This window comes from Oculina patagonica, chromosome 4 (genome assembly GCF_052425735.1).
Source record: "Oculina patagonica isolate OP01 chromosome 4, crgOcupat, whole genome shotgun sequence".
NCBI classification, from domain to species: Eukaryota; Metazoa; Cnidaria; class Anthozoa; order Scleractinia; family Oculinidae; genus Oculina; species Oculina patagonica.
In genome coordinates, this window is record NC_135761.1 from 18932036 (window position 1) to 18949545 (window position 17510).

A 17510-nucleotide genomic window follows, 5' to 3' on the forward strand; every position below is an offset into this window, starting at 1 on the left:
TAGAACGTACTTAAAATATGTGCCACGCCATATCACGACAATTCCTTATTTCTCACTCACTGCACGTTAACTACTGGGAAATAAGGAAGCCCGAATTCAGCTGTCTTTCTTTTTTTTCGGTAATATTCGGTCTGTGAAGTCGAATAAAAGAGATTTACTCAATAATTTTTAAGAGTTTAGATATGTTTACGTTAGGAAACATGCAGTCGCATTTTCAGCCACCCCTACCCCCACCCCCACTGCCTAGTCAGTTCACATACCTTCTGTATCTCTTCGTCGAAAGCGCGCGAGCAACTGTGATCATGGAAAACTTCAAATTCAGTTAGTAAGGAAATATACGTTGAAAATTTCCCATCTCTGATTCCAAGGAGACTACCGACTTTTAATTCCCATAAACACTATATCGCTCCTGATGGCATCACATCTAAGCGGCAGTGAACTAAAAGGTCATTAGTCAATCTTAAATGTCGAACTCGTGGTCGAACCGCTCACGGTTCTTCAATGAACGCGCGCGAGAGACTGAGAGTCACGCGTGTCACGCAAACGTCTGCGTGTATGGTAATCTTTTCCTGTTTGTTTAGCTATATAGCTTGACGAGACAGTGAGATCGTGATTATTTAATTATGATCCATTCTAGCTTTCGTTTCTTATCCTCCAAATAAAAATCCAAAAAAAGTTATACTACTACTATATATGCTGTGTTATATGGGCGGTTTATCTCGAACACTACGATGATTCGTAAATCCGCCTTGGCAGAAACAGGAAGCGTTAATTATATCGAGTGCATGGTTATAGCCCGAAGTGTTAATTATAATAAATCACATTCTATTTGCGATATTCAAATGTCCTGTCAAACAAACGCAATCACCCGGAACTCAAATATTCACCATCACACAATTCACTTATAAAAATATAAATGACAAATATTTACATTGAAACACTCGAGGGTTTGGGACAAGTACTTATTGGAGCGTTCAAGTAACCGGCGCTTTTCGTTCGACAAAAGTCAACGAAAATAACCATCTAATGAGAGTTAAATAGCTGCAAGATTTTTTACTCTTTTCGCTACCCGCTTTGGGAAGTTTGATTTGCATGAAGACTGTCTGGCCGCCACGTAAACAGATTTTAACTTATAGCTACAGCTATGTCTTTAATCCGGCTATTAAATTTCTTTTAAATTTCTTTTTTAACGATCGATACAATCAGCAAGCCCAACGGTGTGAAATTCTTTAAAACATGAGGGAACGTCATTACTCCGGCAAGCTCTGAGACAGAATGCTGAGAATTAAGAGGTAAACACTAATTTCTTGCTGTTTAAGCGTAATAAATACAGTTACTGGATGTATATATGTTAAAGGTTATAATTATTTGTCAAACTTGCATCATTTGAGAAAAGTATTTTGTAACCATGCGAATGATAGAATTGATTTCTGTCGAACGACAATGCCTGTGAGAATATTATACAGAAAACGTCCCTCAAAATATAGTTGCGAAATTAATTTGCAAACGCGTTATGTCCAGAATCATTCCATTTGCCGACTGGAGGGCTAAAAAGCATGGACGCAAAAAGGGACTTTGCTGACGACGTACATTGTGGTGTAAGTTACCGCTAAGTTTTATTTTTTTTACTTTCGCGTCAGTCTTCCTTTTTCAATAACAGTTCTGAAATGTAACATACAGTTCTCTCTCTTCTTCTACAGCCTAGTTGTCACTTACAGATTCGGAGAGACACAATTCTACTAGAAAGGTAAGTGATTGCATATTTTAAAAATCTGTGCTTTTATACTGTCACGGTAGAGTGTTTTAAAAAGAAGTCTGGCCGGCATTAACAGTTTAATACAAATTTTTCGATTTTGTCAAGGTAGTTCTGGACCGTAAATTTGTGAAACATTCTGCGATCAGCTGCATCGTCTACACGATTGCCAACAAGTTTTAAATGTCATCTTTCGTGCTATTTTACGTACCGTATAGTTGTTGGTTTGCAGTGTGGAGCGGGAGGTGGAGGGGGAGCTATATATGGCGAATCACAATTCGTGCTATCACCGAGACTGCGTCCGAACTTTCACATCTTAAACGGACACTGACAGCATTATCTGGGCGACGCATTGAAAAATGATTTAAGTAAAAAAGAGTCTCTCTCAACGAAACCAACAAACTTCAATTAATATTTTGTAACAGCGAGCGTCGATTTCGAAATCCTGGCGTGTCTGGTGCGGACACATTCATCAGTACCTATTAACCGCGTGAAACTTCTATTTTTTTTTTATTGGAAAAAGCGGCAACTTTCATTTTGGAAATGTTCATCGCGTTCAGACATTATTATGACAAAGGAATGACCAAGTAGTTCAGAAGCGTAAAAAAGGACGTCTTTGTTAGAGCTGCTACTTTACAATATAGTTGAGGTGTCTAGCAATACGTTGTGCATGGGAAATTGAAGGGGGAAATACAAAATTCTGTTTTGGTTTTATTTTTTTAAAAATTGTATCAACTTTAACTTTGAAAACAAAGCGCTAGAGAAAAAATATTCATCGAAATCATTATCTTATGCAATCAATATTTGGTAATTATAACTTACAAATGAAAGACCATTTCGTTCCCATCTGCTAATAAAAAGTTTGTTCCAGCGAATAAAATTCCTTGTAAGAATGCAACTTTTAGTCTAAACAAAGTTGTTTGTATTTCACAAACTTGTTTTATCGGGATCAATTCTACTCCTGTTCTAAAAGCGACAAGACAAGAGCTTCTTGGCTGACTGTGTAAGCCACAACTTTGATTTTCTCTGCTTCTTTGCTTGATTTAATGTTAAATCTAACATTTCTCTCTCCTTTCTCTCCAGTATAAAGATTATTGTCTGCAGATTTCCAGACACGCAAGTTTGCAAGAGAGGTTAGTGACTGTTTTAAATGTGCCTTCTTTATATATTGTTCTGCTTGAGCGCATTTTTGGAAACTAAACTTAAAGTTTGGCAGCATTAGGTTTTTAAAAAATAGAATGCTGATCACCCATGTTTACCGAATTTCAATACCGAAGCATCAACTTGCGAAACATCGTGCGATCCAAATGCGCAATAACTTTGCTTCAAAAAGATACGTTATTTTCTCAGTCATTTTCTCTTGAAATAAACAAGTCATTAGACTCAGTAAAGTCCCGCAAAATTCCTTCTTTCTTGTATTTATTGTATTAATCGTGTTTAATGAAGAATCATTAACAAGCTTAACTGTCCATATGCCGTAAATTGAAATTGCATTTTAATGACTGTATGGTGACAGTCTTTGTAAAGAAAAAACGAGTCACTTATAACCAAATTAACAAACTGAATGATGTCAGTGAAAACGGACAGAGACATTTTTATTTCAAGCACAATTTTGCAATTTATACAATTGTCTGATGTTGTTACAATGAATTGTTCTTATGAGTGTTCATGACATCCAAAGTAGTTTCAAACTTTTCGCAACATTTAAATTTCATGGTGAGTTGAAAATATCGATAGCATATTCATTTATTGACATTTATTGATCATTTCATACAGTGAAAAAGGAACGTTTAGAGCTAATGTTGACGCCTACCAGAAAAAATAGAAGTACCAAAATACTTATTAAATCAGTTAGGATAAGGTGAGCAGTTATTTCAAAATAATTATATGTACAATGTAATAAAAGTAATCGTTGTGATAAATTGGCGCTACTTCTAACCACGGATGTAGCTTCTTCGAGCTTATGCTATCAATGACAATGAAATACTCAGAGCAAGATCCTTTACAGTTCTTCAATAGCTCCCTACATCTTGCGCATAACAGCTTGGTACCATTCTGCTAGACGGTATTGAAAAACCACAAAAAACTTATTGATCCAATAATGTTAAGCTGTTGTTGAGACGAGATAATATAGTTACATAACCTCTTAATTTAAACATTAGTCCCTTCACTGTAAACATCAGTAGATTTCCACATGTACGTAAGGAACAAATAACTAGAATGAACAGCCAAAATGCCAAAAGCTAAGCTTAAGTTAACAAACTATTCAATACATCATTTCGAAGAATCTTTCGCTACCTAACAAACATATGCAAGCTAAGCGCAAGTCCTTCAGGCTTGTTGATGGAGCAGCATACTTATCGATGATTTTATTAGCAGAGATAAACACCCTAACAAATGCTGAACCGCTGTTAAAAAACTATTTCAAATTGAGCTATCCGGCCAAATGATTAATGATAATGCGGACATGAATCAAAATAAAAGCTGCATAAGACTTGAAACTACGTAAGATGCGCATGCGGCTTGTAAAGCGATACAACTGAAACTGAGACAGTATGAGGACAAGATACCGCATCTTATAAAGAACTTGACGATTTTTTTTTTTTTTTTTTTTTTTTTTTTAATATCTTTTTGCTGTGAAGTAACCTTCATAAACAACTTCAGGACGTCCTTCGTGCTTGGTTTCTTGCTAGCTGGGGGCTCCTCTGATAACCTTGAATAGTTAACATCTATAATGAAGAAAAAAGAGAAGTGACAGGCATTTGTATCCATATAAACCTACATGGAAGCGAGCGAGCACATAAACTGAAATAAATTAACATAAGCTGAATGCAAACAAATTGCTCTGCAAAATCAGGCCAGCGCCTCCTTTCTGAAAGGTGAACGGACAAGTGACTCAAAATGAGGCCAGCGCCTCCTCCTGATGAGTGAATGGACAAGCGTCCCAAAAACAGGCCAGCGCCTCCTTCTGATGAGTGAATGGACAAGCGTCCCAAAGTCAGGCCAGCGCCTCCTTGCTGATAACGTCAATCAAATATTAACCAAACATAAATAGAAACTGCCCCAGCGGTATTGTAATCAGCGAAAACTTTATACAAACAGCTACCAATGTTGAAATGAAAGAATCTGCTCGAAGTAAAACAGTATTTCGCCGATGTTCCAGTACACTCTTGCTATAAAGACTATAAACAGCTTGCCATCTATTGCAAAACGAGCAATTATTCTGAAAGTTTAGGAAAAAACGAGACGAGGTCCAGAACAGTACGATAAATGTGGCAATGGCCTTGCATGCATGTATACGAGCAGTGAATACCTAGTGAATTAATAAATCCACTCCGTAAGTCCTGCATGGATTTCAAAAACTAAAGTGAAAACATACCTAGTTGTTGCCAAACTGACAAAGTAGACCACTATATGGGATTCCCACCCATATTCAATGCTTGAAAACATGATGAGTTGTAATTAGTCAACCATTTATGTATACATGTAAATAATGCGACTTTATAATCCTCACAACGAGCTCCGTACGGGAAACCATAGCATACAATTTGACACCGCTGTCAATAGGAGCTGAAAATTTTGGGCTATATAACATGTAAACTTCAACTTCGTGCTACTCGAATGTAATACTCTGCAAACGAACAACTATCTAAAACCAACTTAACATAAGAGCCTTGCTGAAATGACAAAAACTTTTCCAGACAAGTCATACCACAAACGTGTATACATGCACCCAGTTATCATTATGGCGCACTTGTTCACTGTTACCTAAATGGACGCCACATTTTGTGGCACTAGCATCTGAGCTAACAATACAATAAGACGGGCCAATCCATAATGACTTTTCAAATTCATCCTGTCCAGTCCACTTCAATACTCAACATGTTTTCTTAGAGAATAAATTGGGCCAAAGTAAACGTCTAGTGAAATCGTAATCCTGCGCAGCCTCAATGTCCTTGTTGTAATAACTGGTCATAATTCGGGAAATGTCCTCAAATACTACACCAATGGAAACAAATTTCCCCCAAGCCAGGCTAAACAATTCCCCATAAACTTTTTTTTTCTGAAACAATTATGAAGACATACAGAAATGCAAAGTAAAAATAACCGTCTATCCGAAATAGGAATTGTTCTATAGATAGTGTTCTGTACTATACCATTCGAAAATTAACAAGGGTCCACTAAAACTTCCCGCCATAGCTAAAAAATAAATCTGAACTTCCGTAAACTGGATCTAAGACTGCACAAGAGTAATAATCAATATGGATCAACTTCTCCTCGTCCAGGAATAGAACAATGTTGACCCCCTTAAAATCCTTCAATATTCAGTTCGAGCGACTTGAGGCATGGAATAAAGATCCAACCCAAATGGAAATACAGTAAACAGAAAAACACCTAAACTAAGCGTCGCCTAACGAAAAGCAAGCGAAAACCTAACAATATAAATGTACGATGATCAGGGTGTGAATATAGGTGATAGGTAATAGCCACTTAGACCAAACAAAACCATAAATACTCCCTTATAGAATAGGGCAAAGTGATATTCCCGTTTACGCACTAAATCCTTGTTCATAAAAATGTTTATCTCTTCTTCCATAGGGTTAATTCGAAACACTAAAGGGTAAACCATATAAGAAGGAGCCTTAACTTCTGCCAACCCGGTAAAATGTAAAGGCACTAAATAGCTTATCTACAAATACAGAATGATGCAAAGATAACACATAGCTTTTGAAAAATTTCTGAGGGAATCTTCTTGAAAGGAAGACGAAAACCATCTAAAACAACTGATACAATAATCTCTGAGACGCCTAAAAATAACAGAAATGAATATTTCTTCCCAGACTGCCCTTTAATAACTTGCAACACACCTGGTCTAGTAGAAACTTCACGCTCATATCTGATTTTTGTGTTACCTCATTCAATTCGTCAAACAGATCGACATTACCAATATCATTTCGATGCCCCATCATTGCGTGCTCCTGATGCCGGCGGGCTTAGTGGAAGCGGCGCTGCTCCAGTAATTAATGGGAAGTTCAACTACTTTAGTTTTACTGCAGTCTGCAAAAGTTTCCGAACCTGCAGTCCTTAGCCCACTGTCCGCCGTTTGAAATAAAAATTAACACCTGCAACACATTCTGTTCGGACAAAAAAACATGTATAAAATTGACAAGCAATCAATAAGACAAGATAACAAAAACGAAATGGGCGGGCGGGCGGGCTGGTTTACAACTTCAATGTCAGCATGGAATGCGAAAGCGAGAGGACTGAACAACTCTGAACAGTCTATAAATACCTTATCAAACCAATCAGAGATACCCAAGGGGCACGCCCAAGCGGCGTGTCATACACAGCGAAATAAATAACCAAAAACCTGTTAATGAACTGTATTGACTGCATACCAGTAGAAAATACATTTACGTTCTAATTCGCTACGCTCAAACGAACGTAAATTATTTTCTTCTTCAATACTGCAAAAAATACACACCAAGGGAATGATGGTTGGATGCTCAGGCAATCCAACCTACGCGAGACATCACAAAGTAAAAAATATAAGATCTTACCGCGAGAAGGCTAAATTGCTAGTTGGTTAGAACCTCTTGAGAATACTGCGAAATTAGCGTCCGAATCCGCCTTCTTCTTTTCGGCTGACAGTCAATTCTCTTTGCATCTTCTGACAAGCAAGCTCGTCCGACTCGTATACATGTAGAGCCAACAACTCGTCTTTGCTTCTATCCGCGAGATTTATCGCCTTCTGCCGCGTCGTTGTGAGCTGTCCTCCTTCCGTTACCAGCTTGCAGACTTCTGACGGTTTATCCAGGCTGATCTCTAGCTGAGCGAACGTTCAACTCAAACAGCTTATAATTACTATGAATTTAAACTACAATGCTTCAATGTCGATTTTCGACTTTCCTCCGAATTCTAATTGACTATCCGAACTAGGACGACAGGTAATTCTTGAACAGGGAGGACACTTAATTGACTAACTCTGGATTTGAAGACTCTTGCTGCAACCATAGGATTACTCAAAACTTCGGATTTACAACTTCAATGTCAGCATGGAATGCGAAAGCGAGAGGACTGAACAACTCTGAACAGTCTATAAATACCTTATCAAACCAATCAGAGATACCCAAGGGGCACGCCCAAGCGGCGTGTCATACACAGCGAAATAAATAACCAAAAACCTGTTAATGAACTGTATTGACTGCATACCAGTAGAAAATACATTTTTCATAACTTCAGTTAAACATGGATAATCTTTTGACTGTAAGTTGCGTTACGAAAATTGAGCAGAAAATATTCGGTCCTCTTTTTGGTTTGTCTTGCGTTAAAAAAATAAATTGGTATAGTATCTCAAATAAGAGAAGAAAATTATTCAGTCAAAGGATCGTCAAGGTCATCAACTAATGCAACACCTCAGCATTAGGTAACTTACGAATAGAAGACTGCATTTCATTGATCAAATGGGTAACAAAAAAAGTTGTTCTGGCCAATTACATTCCCTGTAAGAAAAAAAAATAATCTTAATATAGCTGTTAAATTAGTATTCACAAACTTGTTTTATCGCGAGTCGTTCGACTCGAGGTTATACAGCGACGAGGCAAGAGTGGCAAAAAATATCAAAAAAAAATATCAAATAACTCTTTATTGAGCACCATGACTGCGCTCAAGACCTCTTCTGTGGGGAAGACAAATATTGAATATTATGCGATCAGATTTTCTGTCTCTAAAATGCAAAAACTGGTGTCGTAGATTTTGAAATACAAATGGTTTTTGTTACAGGATTGCCTCTTGCCATCATTGCAGACGGTCTTTAATTTCTAATGATAACAATAAAATAAATGACTTCATTTAACAATCGGCGCGGTGGATTTGATCTTAAATCTTTCTACCTTTTTCCACAGAAAATCGTAAAGAAGAAATGGCCCTTCTTATGAGTAAAGTCTCTGTGGTTTCCATGGTGTATGTGATGTCATGCTTTGCCATCTATTGTGCTGCGGAGGGCAACAAAACCACAAAACAACCGTCCTCAAATATGGTATGCTGTTTGTTTAACTTGAAACCATACAGCGGCTAGGAGGAAGATTGAACTAAGCAGCTGTTAAGAACCATATATTTGCTCGTCAAGTTGCCTAACTACATAACCTGACCTAATAATTGTATTGTGCAAAACAGTGTGCAGCATTGTGATGTTAATAGTTATGAACTATTCTGCTTGAATCCAAAAAACTTAAAAGTGAAAAAACGCAGCTACATAGGCATCTTAACAGAAGGCATGGAAAAGTCGACAGCCTTTGATTTTTGGCGTGGAAAAGTAATGGATAAAATATGCATTAAATCTAATCAGCAAACATGCAAAACTCGTATCTTCACCTGACGTTGCCAAGAGATTTGTCTTTACTGACTTTCTCATTAATAACTCATGACTCGTTTCTTATTCCAACCCAGCAACCTCCTTCTTTCTGTTATGGTGGTGTCCCTGGTATTCACGGCAGACCTGGGTTCCCTGGAGTACCAGGCCCTGCAGGTTTACACGGAAAGTCTGGGTCTCCTGGGGCACCAGGCCGTGATGGCCGTGATGGCCGTGAAGGAGCCAAAGGTGATCAGGGTAGCCCAGGGAAGACCGGACCCCAGGGATCTCTAGGTCCCAAAGGAATTCATGGTGCCAAAGGAACACCTGGTGTGCAGGGTCCTCCCGGTCAAAAGGGGCAGCGTGGAGACAGTGGAACGAGTGGAATCCCTGGAACTCCTGGTGCGATGTCTTATAAGAACTGGAAAGAGTGCGCATGGAAAGACTTGAATGACGGCAAAGACAACGGTCTGATCAAGGTAAATTTTTCAAAGGTTTATATGTTTATCCAAAAACATTTGTTTGAATGTGCTATATAAATTAAGGAAAAAGATTGATATGAGGTGAGAAAATTCTCACAAAGCTCGGACAAAACTGAAAATGAACTTTTCAAACCCAAACAACAAAACGCTCCTTCTAACTATTTCAGATTCTAGTAAACTGAATTTTTGAATTATCTTGTATCATAATTTTTACACAGGACTGTGTGTTCACCAAGAACTTCTCTGACACAGCCCTCCATGTTTACTGGACTGGTGTCCTGAGAATCAGCAACTGTGACAGTTGCTGCAAACGCTGGTATTTCACTTTCAACGGTGCTGAATGTGCAGCTCCCCTGCCAATTGACGGTGTTGTGTACATGTGGAAAGGAAGTGGTAAAAATCCTCACCGAGTCCGCCATATTGAGGGGCACTGTAACAACATCAACAAAGGCAAGGTGCGCGTGGGATTCTGGGTTGGTGACTGTGAGCAAGGTGCAAAGGCTGACGCTTACACAGGCTGGCGTTCAGTATCCCGGATCTTTGTTGAAGAAGTTCCTAAACCTCAGGCTTAGATCCGAGACAGAACATCCATTCCTGCATAAACGCTTATAATGGGACAATGATTAGTTGCTTAATTATATAACGAGTGGTTTGTATGCTTACTTGGTGTGCTTTGTAATTGTTTCACATTTGCAGCTGTTGTTAATAAAAAGCAGGAAAATTGACAACTAGAAGGAACGGTTTCTTTTTTATTTGTTTGTTTGTTTTCTTCTTTTTCTTTCTTTCTTTTCTGTTGCAACTGACTCCAGAAAGCGATGCAATATTTTGTATACGATGTAAGCAAAGAACTGTCAGAAAAAAATACATAATTAGAGAACTAGCCATGGCCAGGAAGAATTGAACACAAACAAAATGCTCAGATCAATTCAATTTTACAATAACAATTTAGTTCTCTGGCGACAAACAAAACAAACAGGTACGAGATTTATAAACGGCGTGAATATTCAAGTGACCACAAAGCCAACTAACACTCAACTTTTGTCCCAAGCGAAATCTCAAACATGCAAAAGAACAAAGCTGCTTCGTTGTTTTCAAGCGTCACCAAACCAGCAGTACTACTAAGAGAATTTCACAAAATGGAGGTTCTTACATGTAAATAAGGTCTCCTGCTAATCATTTTTACTTGGAACGACGCGATTAAAATAAATTTAGACCCTGACTAATGTTTTCCTAGAACATGTAAATTCTGCTGAACACCGCCTCTTCAAAACAACTTCGCCAGTTTATTTGCCAATTTTTTTTGCAACTGAATGTGGGAAAAAATTTGCCCAACCTACAGTGCTTCTAAATACTTCCCATTCAAGGATTTTGGCTTCCACGTTACACAGACTATTCCTTGACCGTAAATTTGTATTTATGAAAAAGATACTGCAAAGAAACTGTAAACTACACATCAGTGCGCTGTTTAAAATAGTTGGAGCTACAAGCTCTAAACATTTTCGTGATCGCAAAAATTAAAAACTGAAGGAGCCTTAAAGTTACGAGTTTTCCATAAGAGAGATTAACGTTTCAGGATTGTTGTTAATTTTTACTAATAAGACGGGCTTTTTTCGTATATATGACAATTAGCTCCGATTTTCATATTATAAAAACTTGCTTTTTACTAATTCCTTGTGACTTTTCCCTGATGAAGGCTGAAGTTTTAGCCGAAACGCTGGGGCATTCTACGAAATTTTTAGAACGTTTGGAACATTTTTAAACCAGAAAAACGTTTTTACTTTCAATCATGATATGGCGGTGTCTGGCATTTGCAGAATGCAGAATGCAGAATGTAGAATTTTTGAAAGCTAACCGTAAACAGGCTAACCGAAGTTCTATTCAGGCTAGCCGAAGTGAATAGAAGGCTAACCGGAGGGTGTAGTAGGCTAACCAAAGTAAAAAGTCTGCAGTCTGCATTCTGCATTTTGCAGTCTGCAAATGTCAGACACCGCGAATATGGCACTGCCGTTTTATGCATTATCTAGATCCTTTTTCACAGGCTATGAGCTCATGTAAAAATAGGTACCGTTTTGCTGTCTAGGTCGCTAAAATCACCCCCGCGAAATTTTAACACGACCAAGCTTTAATTTTTTAAAACCTTAAAGGACTTGATAAACTGACGGACCATAAATTCATTAATAATTTATTTTCCTGACGTTATGCAACTTATTTTATTGGACGAAATCCAAATGTGTAACTCTTGGCATGACTTACAAATCCTAAAGCGCAAAACAATTTGATTTTACAGCTCATCCGACTACAAACGCCTTTTTTTTTCTGGGATTCCCTACTAGACCTAGTCCTTTAGGCTGCGCTGTAGACCGAGTGCATAGCACGAGCATGGTCCTGGGAATGTGTTGTGACGTAATGTATGTGTAATCGTGACGTCACGAGTTAGTATGAAGAGATCTGGATGCTAGGCAAATGGCCTCATTAGATTGCGTTTCACTGTTGTTAAACAGTGCTAAATTGTCAAAAGGTGTGATTTTTCGAGTTCGAGCTTTTTTACAAAACTGCTTCGTCAACGGACAAAACGATGCGGGGAGAAAGGAGGACAAAGATGCGAAGGTAAGTTGAAAATTTAATTTTCTAAAACGAAAAAGAGGCACAAGACCTCAAGTCAGGATTGCAACGTGTACACTGATGACTCTCATTTTGCGCTACTGAAATAATGTCGTGTTTGGTTAAACGACCAAGATATTAGAGTAGAAAAATGGGCCAAATAAAACACGGACAAAACGAACTGCAACAAGTGAATTATAGCCGACATTCTAGTTACCCTGGCGCTTTATTCTTTGCCTGATCACAACCCTTTCCCTTCACAGACTTCACATATAAGCGCGATTAAAAGAAAGCAATTAGCACTCGGCGAAAGTAACGATTTCATGATTACCGGCAAGAAGAGAGTTGAAATGTTTGCAGTGGGGAAATGTTTAGCCTATGCTCTGTGTTATTTAATTTTGTGTAATTTTGAATGCATTTGAAAGGGAAAAAAAAAACAGATTAAAGCTTATTTAGCTTCTCGCAATTCAAGAGTTTACCGGGTTTATATAATATATGATTCTGGCGTAATCAATAAATATATGCCGATTTTCACAACAAAAAGTAATCTACCAAAAGGTAATCGAGTTAGGAATTTTCGTGAAAGATTAACAACGATACCGAGTTAGTGCTGCAGAATATAAACTGAATCGAAGGGTGTTTTTCCCATCGCAATGCATTCCTTTCCAAACCTTTCACAGCAGAGTTCAACTTTTAAGAGATACAACATGTCGAGAACAGCCTTGTACATGTGTAACCATCTTTTATTAAAAACTAGAAATCGTAATTGGAGCCAAGTCAATGTGATTTTTGCTGGTTATGTTCGTTGGTAAATTTTCGTTGATAATGGCTGATATTTGTATAGATATTGGACGAAAGACGTTGTACACAGTAATTTTCGCCACGAGGGTGATAAGTCAGTACATAAATGGCAAACACGCGTCGCTTGGAGATGGCCAATAAACTCGATAATTGAATCCAGGATCAACATCATTCCGCCTTATAGAGGGACGGAGGTTAACCAGGCGATAAAACTGGGTGACTGAGTTATTTTCTGATGTTTCGTTGGAACTGGATATTTGCATAACTTTGGTCCCTTCTCGATTTCAATTATGTACTTTAACATATCGCAGGGTTGCAGAAGAAGAAATTTTAGATCAATCGGAGTATGGAGTCGCCGGCAATACGAAGCCTGTAGTGATCGATTTGCCAGAGTACTGAAGTCATTCGATTTCTTTCGGAAAAGGAAACGTTATACAAAAAGTTAAGAAAAAATAAAATAAACATTGTAACAGTTTACTACGTTAAATTATGGAAAAAACACGTACAATTGTATCTGATGACAGGTTTATAAATGCAAATATATTAGAAAAACCTTTAGAAACCAAACAAACCCGTGGGGCTGAACAATCATCAGCAAAGCCAAAGATTCAACATGTCTTGAAATGTCAATTCTTTTATAAAGTGTATTATTATAGGAAATTAACGCTTCATGAAATTAACTCGAATTTCAAAAATTCGCGTTAATTTTAGTCGCGTTAATTTTTGTTTGCGTTAATTTCCGCACCCTTAATTTAGTAGAGCGTTAATTTCCATGACCTTAATTTCCATTATTTTGCCCCAATTTCTTGATACAAGCCAGACGCTCTCGACTCTTAGGAAAAAGCATTAATTTGTCAGGGTGTGAATCTGTCGGTATCACTTAAACTTTGAAAAACGCTAGAAATGGTCCTACGTTTAAGTTTAGTACCACGAACATTGTTTCCGTTTAAGATTATACGCCTAGTGTTGAAATAACTTGTTCCTGTTTAATTTTATCGACAAGCAAACGTTTCTTTGCGTACGTCGCGTTAATTTCCTTCATTTTGAAATTTACCCCCTGTTTCGCGTTAATTTCCTTTACTGGGAAATACTTTTTCCTTCAACTCGCGTTAATTTAAGTCGCGTTAATTTCAAACACATTAATTAACACAAGCGTTAATTTCCTATAATAAGGTAATCATATATATCAACTTTACGGCACTTTATGACGAGCCCCTTTTTAAGGCAGAGGTACCCTTATGACATTAAGCAAAGTTAAGAACGAGTTGAATGAGAATTTTATATTTGGCTTTTGACAAACAAGTCAAATTCGTCTGTGTTGACAAGCGTGGCAAAACAAGAGCTCTTAAATCAAATCTTCAGAAAAAAAACTAATTAGTTACTTTGAAGTTTACAACTATATATACTTTGTAAAAAAATAATTTTATTTTTGTTGTGATTAAAGAAAGTTTTTTTTTTTAAACCGCGTGATCTCGGATTTGGGCGATAAAGAGAGGAGCTAAAACGAGATTCCTCTAGTTATTTTTAGATTATTCAGTAATTCGTCCCAAACCACGATCGTTTATTTTCTGCTAAATTGTAATCGTTCGGCTATGCTACAGCCAAGTTTCAAGTTTCGTTACTCTCCCTTATTCTTATTATCAAAACCATCTCAGTAACTCGTAAAAAAAAATTGGCGTACGTTAACTGTGCATGCTTATAGCTATAGTTACCAAGGATTTTATATTGCGACGTTTTACTGAATATTTGCATACTGATGGGACTATATCTTCCGTGTTGTGCAACTCGACTAAATCCCAAGCCAAGTTTATGGAATTTTTATTTTTAGCACTATCAAGATCAGGCTATCAAAAAAAACAGAGGGAATTGCAGCTGCAGTAATTCTCAGAAGCTTTCAGAGTAATAACGCTTTAGAGTGACGAAAACTCGAGTCTACACTGTAAATAAGGGACAGGCATTACCAAGAAAAAAAATTTCACGTGGCGCCTCTACAAAAATTGCCTTTACAATGAAGCACATCTCTCAAACAAACTCTGCAGACGCGAGGACAGAGCTTACTCAAAACCGATTATTTCTGTCTCTAACTAACAAAAAGTTCGAGTGAAAAATTAAAAAAAAAGAAATACGACCTTAACGCGCACTAATATTACCAAAAACTGTACCAAATCCAGTTATGCCATCTAGCATTCTACTTACAATAGTTCTAAATAAATTGTTGAGACTTTTCCGCAAAAACGACGAAAAGAATGACAAATAGAAGAATTTTGCGATGAAATAAAGTCTTCTAAATCTTGCCGAGCATGTTCCAGAGGCAGGAACAGACCGAAAATATTTGAAAAAAAAAAGAGTCCAAAAAAAATCTAAATGGAAGTATTCCCCGGTCACAAGGTGGAGATCGAAGGACTTCTAAAATAAACCACAGAAAGACACAACAAGAAGCGAACGCTGCAATCGATAATTATTAGTATAGGCATCCGTCCGACAAGTCCAATATATTTAGCGCGCTGTAAAGGTCAATGGTCGGAGCTTATTCGCTGTCAAGAGAATGATCAAGGGCAGTACCCACTGAGAAAGTTTTTGTGCGCAAAAGGGCATCAACCATTTCAGCGATACGAAATTAGAGTTTAACACCGGATAGTCCACTCAAATGAATATTTGTACTAATCGTGAGATGCAATTTCTATAATACAGTCCATGCAGTCGTCTTTAGCGAACCAGAGTTACATTACGACAAGGGAACAGATTTCCAGTTCGCAGTGATATAAGCCAAATTCCGGCTGCAGTCAATCTCAGAAGCTCTCAGACGAAGCTCGCTTTTCAATAACGAACGAAAACTCTATAGTCTATACAGCGTGAATAGCCGAGGATTGGCGACCTATTTCGAATTCTGCGGGACGGGCATTACAATAAATGTTTTGCTTGGTGCCTCTACAATTATTCGTCACTGCCCGACATTTTCGAGCAGGAAGTTGAGAAGAAAAATAAAATTAACGACCTTTACGCGAAAGAACATCACCAAACACTAACATGATTTAGTTCTTCCATCGATGTCCACTTACAATAGGTCTAGATAAATTTTGGGAATTGCCTGCAAGAACGTCGGAAGGAATGGCAAATGTGAGTTATTTTAGCTTCTTATTATAGGAAATAAACGCTTGTGTAAATTAAAGTATTTGAAATTAACGCGACTCAAATTAACGCGAATTGAAGGAAAAATTACTTCCCAATAAAGGAAATTAACGCGAAAGAGAGAGTAATTTCAAAATGAAGGAAATTAACGCGGCGAACACAATGAAAACACTTGTTAAGACAACTGGAACAAGTCTATTTCAACACTAGGCGTATAATCCTAAACGTAGGGGGTTAAGAAAAGGAATTTGACCGCCTTGAGCGTTCTTCACAGTTTCAGTGATACCGACAGATTTCCATCCTGATGAAATAATGCCTTTTCCGAGGAGTCAAGAACGTCTAGACTGTATCGAGAAATTGGTGCGAAAATAATGGAAATTAAGGTCATGGAAATTAACGCTCCACTTTATTAACGGCGCGGAAATTAACGTTAATATATATTATCGCGACTTAAATTAACGCGAATTTTTGAAATTCGCGTTAATTTCATGAAGCGTTAATTTCCTATAATAAGGTATATTGTCGTCATTACTCGCACATGTGCTGATACAAACGGTCATAACTTTTGAAATACTGAAAACGTACATGTGATTTTGCATAGTTTAGCAGATAAAGGACTACACTTTTCGACTGTGTAGAGTAGAGTTATCAGCTAGTTCCCGAAATTTAAATATTCGCTTCTAAATCAATGCCATGTTTCAACCTTCGTTCGATGCCGATCAGTAGTGGTCATTATATCCTTGATTTTGCATTTCCAGATAAATCGAGGGGAAAGTTGCTACTTTCTAAGAAAACTAGAAATGTTTATAAACAATTTAATATAAAAATTGTCGGTGTTTGATGCGAATAAAATATTTGACAGCGGCTCGAAAAAATGCCTATTTTTCTATTTTTCAGACGTTGTGGCGGGTCCCGAAGGGGCAAAATACTTGATGGCTCCTAACGCAGCCTGAAAATCATTTTGAATCAAACCAAATATGTTTTAGTTCTAGCCTTGGTAAAGTCTTTTAGTTGCCAGAGTTTCAGGCAAAATTATTTTTGATGCGAATTTGAGTGGGAGTTTTTAAGAAAGACGGCCTCTTAAAACTAGAAAATAAGAGAATAGTGTTTAACTAGGGATGTTTGACTGAAATGAATATTTTCACTGAGATGACACAACATTTACTATTTTCTAATTGTATCTCAGTACTTTTTATAAAAAAATCTACAAATTTCTATTTCCGTTTTTCTACAAATAAGGGTCTTAACAGAGACGAATGCACTAGTTTATGTTACCCTGGTTTGATTTATTTCCAAAATATTCCACTTCTTTCAATTTAGCGGACGTCAGAACTACATTTCGTTACACTGAGGTAACAGGACTAAATCAATCAATCGAAATGCGGATTTATAT

At 37.4% G+C, this 17510-nt stretch overlaps 2 protein-coding genes across 5 annotated transcripts in view; one reads left to right on the plus strand and one right to left on the minus strand.

The window, feature by feature from the left end:
- Nucleotides 1-17510, minus strand: part of LOC144651835 (uncharacterized) — a 216332-nt gene that overhangs the window by 51267 nt on the left and 147555 nt on the right. The gene's annotated exons all lie outside the window — the stretch shown is intronic.
- On the plus strand, nucleotides 937-10305 carry LOC144651788 (uncharacterized). The gene is made up of 7 exons (XM_078511779.1): nucleotides 937-1292; nucleotides 1522-1598; nucleotides 1701-1747; nucleotides 2837-2886; nucleotides 8659-8792; nucleotides 9203-9583; nucleotides 9805-10305. The coding sequence occupies exons 2-7, from the start codon at nucleotides 1557-1559 to the stop codon at nucleotides 10156-10158; spliced, it is 1008 nt and encodes a 335-aa protein (XP_078367905.1). The 5' UTR covers nucleotides 937-1292; nucleotides 1522-1556; the 3' UTR covers nucleotides 10159-10305.